The following is a 10,636-nucleotide window of genomic DNA, read 5'->3' as shown; positions in this document are numbered from 1 at the left end:
GCGCCAGGTGCACAAAATGGTGGCTTAGAGTAGAGCATGTGGCTATGACAAGATAGGTGTAACATTAGCAGCCTTTAACATGGTGTAGCTGAGTATTTTGCTCCATGATAGTTATCAAGTAAAGGTATTTTGTTTTTAGTTTTGAAACTGTTAGGGAGGGACATAGGTAAGGCGGTGACATTGATATTTTGCCATGTTTCTTTGACATTTTTTAATCTCATTTACTCTGAGTATGTCAATGTTACAATCTATTGCAGGTCAATTTAGCCATTGAGCTCTGATTAAATCGGCTTTGAATGAAAATGCATAGTTGACCAAGTACTTAAGGTTTCAAATTATTTGTCATGTTTCAAAATGAGGATAGGACATCAATTCATTTTTGCTTATGAGATCTCTATTTCTCTCTACAGGCTTGACTGAATGATGCTGGTGCTTATCTAGCTAGCCTAGGCCCTATGCTATATCCCAGCAGTGAAAGGTACACTTTACAAAAACACGTTGGATTATATTTGCTATAAACATGTTTATCATGTTTATCTTCACCATGTAGGGTAACAACATTTGTTATGCTTCCGGGTTGCTGATGGAATGGAATGGCTTGGAATTGTAAGTTGTGTGCGGCCATATTTCACTCCAGGACAGAGTTGCTAAAACACTATCGCCTGCAGCATAGTCACTATTCAAGAGTCAGTCCAAGGGGGACATTTAAAAAACCATGAGATGTTGGCATGCCCGTTTAAGAGCTGTCATGACCGCACAAATGTATACTCATCGTTCAATACCCACAAGAGTAGAAAACACCAAGCTTATACTAGGTCAGACTTCCATGATGCTTTAGTTCATCAGGAAACTGATACCCCTCCTTCCACTACCACTGATGACTTGTGATGAGTGTCCTAGCCAGAGCACAGACATACATGATGCTCCAGAGAAACAGTGTGACATAGGGCAGTTGAGGAACCAGTTGCAACTAAATATTGCCTCTTTATTCCTGAAGATGCAGACCATCCTTCATGTTTCAGACACAGCTACACAAGAAATCATTGAACACTTGAATCAGATATTCTCCTTGTCAAGGCCTCTAATTAAAGAGACAGTCAGTGATATATTGCAGAAGCATGACCACACTGTTTGTGATACCATCCTTGATGAAGTAGTTGATGCTGTTATGGACAGTAACATTCTTGTCAGTGCCACTGCTAGAGGTGCAAAGTTTTCATCTGCCAAGCGTAGGAAAACATTTGTAGAGAAAAATGACCCTGTGGTAATGCCTGTGCAGAATGTTTTAGAGCCAGGACAGCCAGGACACACAACAATGTATGTTCCAATACTTCAGATGATTCAGGAGCTGATCAAAAACACTGACATTTTGAGCAAAATCCCAGAATCAAATGCTCTTCAGAGTCACTATATGTCCCACCAAGATGGTTCATATTATCAAGAAAATGAGTTGCTAGCAACAGGAGAGCTTAAACTGTCACTGCAGCTATATATTGACGATTTAGAGATTGCAAACCCACTTGGCATATCTAAAAAAATTCACAAACTGTGTACTGGGTCCTTGCCAGTCTGCCCAGTAAGTATCGGTCAGCCTTGCACATGATTCAGCTAGCAGTACTGTGTAAAGTAATAGACCTCCAAAAGTATGGTTATGCTACCGTTCTTGCACCTTTGTTAAGGGACATTCACACTCTTGAACAGGATAGTGTTTTCATTGAATCAATTGGTCAGAATGTCAAGGGCACTGTCCTGTGTGTCTCTGCTGACAATCTTGCCGCTCATGGACTAGGAGGTTTTATGGAGTCTTTCAGAGCAGAGTATGTTTGTAGATTCTGTATGGCCACTAGAGATGAGATTCAGTCCATTGAAGTCAGAGAGGGGAAGTTTTGCATGAGAACAAAAGCCAGCCATGATCTTCATGTAAAAGATGTTGTGCAAAGTGATAGTCAGTTTGGTGTGAAAGGAGATTGTGTGTTGCGTGAGTCACTGCAGCATTTCTACCCTATCACAGGCTTCCCACTAGATATACTTCACAATCTTTTGGAGGGTATTGTACCGGTTGAGTTGTGTCTTTGCATTAAAGAGCTGATCCACCTTAAGTACTTTATTTTAGAGTATTTGAACAGTAAGATTGCATCATTCCCATATCAGCATACAGACAAAGTTGATAGACCACAGTCAATCCCCAAGATCTTTGCATCAAAAGGGACAATAGGTGGAAATGAGCATGAGAATGCCACATTACTTAGACTCCTTCCTTTGCTGGTGGGTAGTACAGTTCCTGAGGGAGAGAAGTCATGGGCAGTCTTTTTTTTATTCTTTATTTTTTTTTTTAAATGTAGTCGTCGCCAATTATTTTACCCCGGTTTTCACCCGAATTTAGCATGCCCAATTATTATCTGTATCCCCGGCTCACCGCTCGCAACCCCCCCGCCGACTCGGGAAACGGAGGCTGGAATACGCGTCCTCCGAAACGTGCTCCTGCCAAGCCGTCATTTTTCGCACTGCAGATCCACAGTAATACCACCAGACCTATAGTGCCGGAGGACAACACAGATCTGGCGGCTCCACTGCAGAGCCACAGGCGCCCTATCGGCCACAGGGGTCGCTGATGCGCGGTGAGCCGTGGATTCCCCTGCCGACCTAAGCCCTCCCTACCCGGGCAGCGCTCAGCCAATCTTGCGCCGCGTCATGGGCAGTCTTGATGGACTTGAAAGAAGTGGTAGAGCTGGCATTATCCCCCTCATTTACAGATGAAACCATCCAGTATTTGCAGTGTAAAATATGTGACCTCAGACAGATTCTCCGAGACGTCTTCCCTGAGTTTAGGCTTCGCCCCAAACATCACTATGTCGAGCACTATCTGGACCTTATTAAGTGCTTTGGGCCCCTATTGCACCTCTGGACTATGCGGTTTGAGGGGAAGCATCGCTTCTTCAAACGGGTAGTACACGACACACAGAACTTCAAAAACTCTGGCAACCAGACATCAACACATGATGGCATATCATCTTAGTGCACCATCATATTTCACACCACATACACAAACATCTAGTGTCACCTCAGTACTGGTTTCAGCACTACCAGATGTAGTCAAAGTGTACATTGAGGGACAGACAACTAGTAACACAATCTACAGTACATCTAAAGTCACTGTTGATGGCACTCACTATGCTACTGGAATGTTTGTATCTGTTGGAGTGAATGGCTGTCTGCCTCAATTCTGCAAAATTGCTCAGATCTATCTTGTGAATTACAATGTTTCCTTCCTCTGTAGTCACTTTGAGTCATGGTATGTTGAACATCTGCGTTCCTATGAGCTGTCACCTACACAAGGGAGTCTGTCTGTCCACCTGCTATCTGAGCTCAACGACACTGTCACATTTGCTGCTTACACTGTTGATGGCAGGCTGCTGTTGACCCCCAAGAGATACATTTTACTGAGAGAGTGCTGAGTTAATCTTGAGGTGAGTAATCTGTTGGTTCACTAGTGATACAACTTTTTAAAAACATATTTTTTCCCTAAGGTGATACTTGTGCCTAGATCAACTGTGTTTCTAAAGTGAAGGAGTTGCTCTTGTACTTTTGACTGACAGATTGTCTTTTACAAGTCGGACAAGCTCAAGTTGGATGTAGACTTCAGCTTGCAGTACGAAGACCCTGATTTTGATGGAGAACTTATCTCCCTAGTGGACATTGACGAGTTGTCACAGAAAGCTACACTGAAACTTTTCATGGCAGAGGTGGAAACCAGTTCTATTTCAACCACAGACACAGAGTTGCTGTCAGATGTGTCCTCTCCAGAGCGACTTAGTAGATGGCCACCAGGTATTTTTCCCATGCCCACTTTTGCTTACGAGGTAGAATTGAAGCTTAGAGAAGGAAACACTGCCTTTGAAAGAAATGGAAAGTGTCTTCAGTTATCTAGAGATCAAAAGCATGACATCCTAGAGAAACTTGCAGCTACTATTTACAGTTTCAAAGCTTACCCGAATGACAGAGAGTTATCAAAAGCAGCTGAAGCACTTGTTTCCAAACACCCCTGCCTGAAAGAGCTTGGATCTGAGACTGGCTGGTATGGATGGAAGAACAGCATAAAATACAAAATGGGTAACTACAGAACCAAGTTGAGGAGAGCAGGATGTCAAGATGTCATTGTAAACGCAGGAAAAATAAGCAGAAGTAATCCAGAGAATGAACCATCACACTCAAACTTAAAGAGACCCAAGCGTGCTGAAGTGAACTTTTTGCCCGACTTCCCCAAAGGACAGGACTTGGCAAGTCTTGAAAGACAGAGGCTGGAGATAATCCATGAAGTTCAGAAGACTGAGAAAACCCTACCCCTCATCGATAGGATGATGCAGACGACATTTGCCCTGCGGCGGCAGGAGGTAGTCACCAACAGCCCACCTGTGAGAGATATCCTTGAGCGCTGGCCTGCTCTATGTTTGGAGTCGCAGGTAAAATTGCACAGCTTTGTTTTTTCACCAATATTTTGTTTTTCCATATAATTTTTATGTACATAAGATAAATTAAATAACTTGTCTTGAATACTGTCACTTGTCTGTCGTTTCTGTGTGTAGGTGTATGCCGAATTCCAACGGATCACAAACCAGAACTTGCCGAACATCTTTTATGAAGAGCTTGACCGCCACACTCTTCGCTTGATGACCTTATACCGACAGAGGGCATCAAAGACAGGAAAGACATCTGATGCTTTGGCTGACATTCTGAGGATTCATGATCTACAGGTAAGATGGTCAATGCATACGTCACTAGGTCACTGCATATCTAAAGATGGGAATCAGACCTGGGTCAAAGTAAATCAAGCATAATCTATTTGACTCTGGTTGAATACTTGTACATTGTTATCACTTTAGTGATCTGAGGGTTCATGTACTGGTGAGTTTGTGCATGATGTATCCATTCTAACTATTCACAAGATTTGTGTGCCAGGTAGACAAGTATGACCCAATATGAAGGTCAACACTAAGCCCTCCTGCCCTGTGGAGATCTGAAAGGATACGTAAGCAATATGCTAGCAGCTCCACATAGACCTCTGATAGGCTAGTTGGAATGTATGGCATATTGCTAACACCTGCCAAATCTTGTCAGATCTCCAGAGTGCATAGGGCGTGAAGGCTTGGGGATGATGTTGAGATTAGACCTATGTCTCAAAATGGATTTGGGATTATTATCTCTTCAGGACCAACAAGATGTCCACACAAGGCATACCACTGTGCTCTATGCCCTTCCTGTGTTGCTGTGTGAGGACGTTTCTGGATTTTTCAAGACATGCAGGGTTAGTTTTTTGCCCCTCTGGTGTGTGTGTTGATTGTGCGCATTCCAATTCAACATTATATCAATTTGTGGTTGTTATACAGTAAGTTTTCAAAGCTATTTCAGTCACTGGAGTCTTAACCTTTGTCTTCTAAATGCTACTTTTCCTGTCATTTGTGCATTTCAGGTGGAGGATTCTGATGAGCCAGATGTTGGTGATGCACCAGTCGCCATCCTTACAGCCGTCAGTGACAACACTGAAAAGCCGATCCACTTCAACCCAATCAAGATTTCCATTGTCCATTGACTTCACTGGAGAGTGAAGTCATGGTGACCAACCTACCCAGACTGGCTGACGCTTTCCTGGTAATATTCGGTCTGATCTATGCTCTACATCTGAGTTATCCAAAAGAACTGGCCAACACTTTTGAGTTCATTCAGAAAATCCTGCTGGGCCTAGAAGATGGGAAACTTAAGCCAAGACTGCAGGCTTTAAAGAATGACTTGCTGATACATGTGTAGTGATTGACCAAAGACACGATCCGCCTGGGTTCTGTTGGATGCATTATTTTTATACTGTGGAAGACATTTTGAGTTTACAGTCAGTATATGAGTTTCATTTCTCTTATTTTCTTGTGATCTTAGTTAGGGCACTGAAAGAGCTGTTATGGTAGCTGGAATACAGAACAAATCCTGAGTTTTTGTTTTCTAACAGGGAAAGCAAACTTTACAGGCCACAGAAGTGTTTTACTTTAGTCATATGGCCTAAGGCAGGCGAGTGGAAGGTGAAGGTGATGTAACAGAATTGTTGTAATACAGTTGTGGGCAGCACCTATGAGCCCAGCTTTAGTTTGTTGTTAATCATTTCATGCAGTTGATTCTACTTAATATAATTTTTTAGGTTGCTCACATACTCTGCCGACATGCTTCTGGACAGCTTTTTCTAGAGAATTGTTGAAAAGCACGCTCATGGTAAATGTTTTTTTTTTCTCAGAGACTATCAACATCTGGAAGCAGAGGCTACCTCAAAATAGTCATAGTCATTTTCTGAATCCCAAATAGACCCCTACCTCCTATGTAGATCTGAGTAACAACCCCACCCTGCCTTCTGATAGGCTGGATGGAGTTTTTTTTAAAACCATGTTTACACTTATCCTAACATCTCTATGGGAGTATCTAGGGAGTAGGGGCTTGGTGATGATTTGGGATTCAGAGAGACAGGATCACTTAACCTCTTTTTCACACTACCAAGCAAAGTTGCACTGTGTAAAGTAACAGACCTCTCAAATACTTTATGTGGTTATGACACCATTATTGCACCTTTGTTAAACACAATTTTCAAATTGTTATCGTTACAATAAAACATTCTTCATGTTTTAATTATGCATTTGAACATGTTTTTTTTATTTGTGTTAACTTTATATATTGCATGTATTGTTTATTTTGAGTTAGTGCTACTCAATTGACCTCAGGTAATCAGTTGCCTAAAAAAAAAAGATTAACCGTACAATTGCCTTTTGAGTTCCACTAAGTTATATTTTTAAATTTACATTGAAGTTACCACAACTTAAAAATGTTAAGTAAAGTGTAAGAAAAAAAATCAGTAAGCAGAACACAAACACATTAAGTTATGACAACATAATATGTATACATTAAGTGCACTTCAAATGGTAAGTTGTTGTTAATTCAATGTATTGAGTTTTAATTAGCAAAATAATTGAGTTCATCATCATACTATTTTAAAGTATAGTTTAATTAAACTTGAAAGCTATATTAACTAAGAATAGTAAGTACTGTATACATTTTCATTTTAAGTTTCATTACTCAAAAAATCAAAGGCAATCAGTTGCCTCAATTTTTTTGAGTTAGCAGAACTTATCAGGGTTTACAGTGTAGCGTTTGTTGTTGTTCAATGTGTATATTAAATGAACCGAGGAAATTGTTAATTCTGAGCCTTGTTTAAAATATTTAATTGCAGGTGAGAATTTAGATGAAATGGAATAAAATGTGGTTTCAATTTATTCAAATTGGTTTAACTGATGCAGGTATGTATAAAAGGCTGCACGGCCTGTATGTACAGGCTTATAGAGGGTGGGGCTTAAGGTGCTCCAGTGGGTTGCTGCTGAACGCATCCAAAATTGTAACTGTTTATTATTATTATTTGTTTAAAAATCATTTGTTTTACTTTATTTTTATTAAATAAGTGTTTAGTAGCATAATTATTTCAATGGCTGCCAGATTTCTTGCCTTTGTCTGATCACTTGCGCCTAGCCCTCCCAACACAAAGTCAAAGAAAATAAGTGGTCGACATTGATTTGTGACCAAGGGTTTGTGCATAAAAATATCAAAATCTACTCTCTCTCTCTCTCTCTATGTGGAGTTAGGCATGGCCAGCAGAGTGAAAGGTCTCATTGTCAAATGATTTAAATGTAATTATGAAATATGTTTAGTACAGGCAGTTAGGATTCACTGGCAAGCTCAAAGCAAGGTTAAGACAGATATGGAGAATATGACTCAATATTGGAGCTACACAGCCAATAGGGAAAATGTAAAACAAATAATTAAAATTTGATGCAACTTACTGCATGCTTACCTTTTCTGGGAGGCATCTTTTTAAACTCTGAAAAAATTAACACTATGGCTATTAATAACCGCATTATTTTTGTTTGGATTTTATCTGTGTTTATGAAACCATGCCACACCACACACATGTCTGGTTGAACAATCCATTTAAAGTCTCTGAGTAAGACATATTCGGGTCTGGGAAATATTAGATTGATTATTATTAATATATTATTCATGCAATATGCTACTTAGACAAACTGGAGCTCAACTAGTGACAAATTAAATGCAAATATTTTTTTTCTTTAAGAATTATTTGTATGCTTTCATACTTAATATATGTGTTATATGTATATACAGTGGTACAGATTAAAATAAATATAGTATATACTGGTTCAGAGGAGGTGTGCTAGAAAAGTGTGATGGTTTGTGGATGTATGTGAAGTGGTGGCATCAAAGAAAGAAATTCAACAACAACAATAACAACAACATAATAATAATAATAATAATAATAATAATAATATCAAGTAGGCATTTTTGATCTACTCTGTTTGTACATTTAGAACACCCTGTAACAGTTTAGTTGAAGGATTTGTTATAAAGGATACTGCAAATAAGAGTTTTAAGTACAGTATAAAAAACACACATTTTTCTATGGTGTACTATATTTATTATTTTTTTTTTTATTCAACAGACGCCATTTATGCAATTCATAATAGATCAAAAGTAATATATCCAAAACGTATTATTTCTATTTATATGGCCTCTATTTGATGTTTTTTTTAATTAAATGTCATCAGATGTCATTAGATCAAATAATATATTTATGAACACAACGCAGTTACATTTTCCATGTTACATAGAAAACACACCACTAATACAAAATAACAGCAATAGTTTTACAACCATGTCTGCACAAATGCCAACAAAAAATGATGTGTTAAGTTAAACGGAATTGTGCATGTTTTATATATTTGGAAATCACATTACCACTTTACAAAAATCCTTGTTATGCATCCTTAAATTATTATTATTATTATTATTTATTTCTTAGCAGACGCCCTTATCCAGGGCGACTTACAATTGTTACAACATATCACATTATACAGATATCACATTATTTTTACATACAATTACCCATTTATACAGTTGGGTTTTTACTGAAGCAATCTAGGTAAAGTACCTTGCTCAAGTACAACAGCAGTGTCCCCCACTGGGGATTGAACCCACAACCCTCCGGTCAAGTGTCCAGAGCACTAACCACTACTCCACACTGCTGCCCTAAATATATTAAAGTGAAACGTTACTGCAGTAAAGTATATCTCTATTGTGAGTAAGAGGCACCTCCAACTCGGGATATATTTAATTTGCCGAACCACGCTTGGAAGAATAATGAAATATTTACAAAAAAGAAGTACTGGGTATACATGCTTAATCATGGTCAAATATTTAGCCATTGTCACAATATCGCAGTGTTCCGGTTAAATGATTACTGCAGACGTTATGTGTACCTGGAGATACCTGACCTCAAAATCTTTATCAAAATTGTTTTTCGAACTACGCAATTTCTCTGCAAACAAATAAAATATAAATTACAAGTAATATGTTTTGTTTAGTAAATATTTTACCAATTTAAATCTGTAGCCTAAAACTTGTGTAAAACACAAAAGGAAACGATTATACCAAATATTTCTCTATTGTTATATTTTCTACTCTGCAGAATGTATTTGAAGGTATTGATAAATATGTGTGTGTGTGATATTGCTACCAGGTTGTTTGGAAGAGTCCAGATACCAGACCGTATAAACCTTTTTTTTAAAATGTACTTGTAGCAATAAAAATGCCTTTTGGTAAACTCTATTGATTTATGGGTTTGCTTTTTTTTCTTCTGGAAATTTCACAACGATGTACATATTGATATCAATAAACAATTTAATAATAATAATAATAATAATAATAATAATAATAATGTATATATGTTGCATTGAAAGCTTGGTTCCTTTTTTTGCTTTTTAGTGTGAATGACATGACATAATTTACATCATTTTGAAAGAGCTCTTTTTTGAAAAGACAGATTTTTTTTATTTTATTTTTTAGCCGCATCTCTACTAAACAAAAGCTGTTGAGCGGGATACACAAAGCAGGCAAAGCTAAAGCATCTAAAGTACAGTAAAGACACAGAAATATAGGTCGTTACTTTGATCAATTTCATTTTGAAAAAAATGTAAAGTATATTTAATGAAATAGTTTGCACGAATTAATAATCGCAATTTCATAAAGAAAAAATGACAATGAAAAGAACACACATTTTAAAAGTTCTCAAGACACATTTATTTTGCCTTTCGTGTTAGTGTCATGCAGTGCTGGGCTCTATTATCTCTGTTTAGGTTGAAAACTTCAATAGTTGAAACTTTCAATGCATGTTTAATTGCACGGATAAACAAAACTGAATTAATCTAACAGAAAACCTCACACACACTCAATGTTGATGACGTGATGTAGACACCAATAGAATAAACTATATTCCGACAACATTTTACTCTGAGAAACTGCCATACAAATGTAGCTTTGCAAATGGCTGTATCTTATTATTATTAAAGAATAGGTTGTAAAAGTAGAGCTTTTTCATACATTGAATTGTAGAAGTTATTATTTTTCTAACTATCCATGGGAAACGCGAAGGAACGGTAACGCTTTTCACGATAAATATAACATAAGGTATTAGCCAAAATCCACGTAAATTAAATATCTGATCACACTCTTTTTAGTACCCTATATCAATATATAGAATAGA

At 37.9% G+C, this 10,636-nt stretch overlaps 1 protein-coding gene across 3 annotated transcripts; it reads left to right on the top strand.

The window, feature by feature from the left end:
- The first annotated feature begins 416 nt into the window (after positions 1-416).
- On the top strand, positions 417-6,621 carry LOC117420585 (uncharacterized). 3 transcript variants are annotated; one of them, XM_059033422.1, is made up of 5 exons: positions 417-478; positions 3,278-4,460; positions 4,584-4,751; positions 5,207-5,302; positions 5,468-6,621. In XM_059033422.1, exons 2-5 carry the CDS (start codon positions 3,735-3,737, stop codon positions 5,585-5,587), a joined length of 1,110 nt encoding a protein of 369 aa, XP_058889405.1. In that variant the 5' UTR covers positions 417-478; positions 3,278-3,734; the 3' UTR covers positions 5,588-6,621. The 3 variants fall into 3 exon arrangements, with proteins under 3 accessions (XP_058889405.1, XP_033889945.2, XP_033889947.2); XM_034034054.3 differs by lacking the exon at positions 417-478 and having other exon boundaries at positions 2,913-3,467; positions 3,597-4,460; XM_034034056.3 differs by lacking the exons at positions 417-478; positions 5,207-5,302 and having other exon boundaries at positions 2,913-4,460.
- The last annotated feature ends 4,015 nt before the right edge of the window (positions 6,622-10,636 follow it).

The sequence above is a fragment of the Acipenser ruthenus genome, chromosome 1 (assembly GCF_902713425.1).
Source record: "Acipenser ruthenus chromosome 1, fAciRut3.2 maternal haplotype, whole genome shotgun sequence".
In the NCBI taxonomy this organism is placed as follows: Eukaryota; Metazoa; Chordata; class Actinopteri; order Acipenseriformes; family Acipenseridae; genus Acipenser; species Acipenser ruthenus.
The sequence above is the reverse complement of the archived record's forward strand: the minus strand, read 5'-3'. Positions and strand labels throughout refer to the sequence as shown.

What these genes read in the sequence shown, in the direction of transcription:
- LOC117420585 (XM_059033422.1), top strand. Translation starts at nt 3,735, where the DNA reads ATGGCAGAGGTGGAAACCAGTTCTATTTCAACCACAGACACAGAGTTG. An exon ending in TGAGGATTCATGATCTACAG is followed by an intron (nt 4,752 to 5,206) that starts GTAAGATGGTCA and finishes TTATCTCTTCAG; the next exon opens with GACCAACAAGATGTCCACAC. An exon ending in GATTTTTCAAGACATGCAGG is followed by an intron (nt 5,303 to 5,467) that starts GTTAGTTTTTTG and finishes TGTGCATTTCAG; the next exon opens with GTGGAGGATTCTGATGAGCC.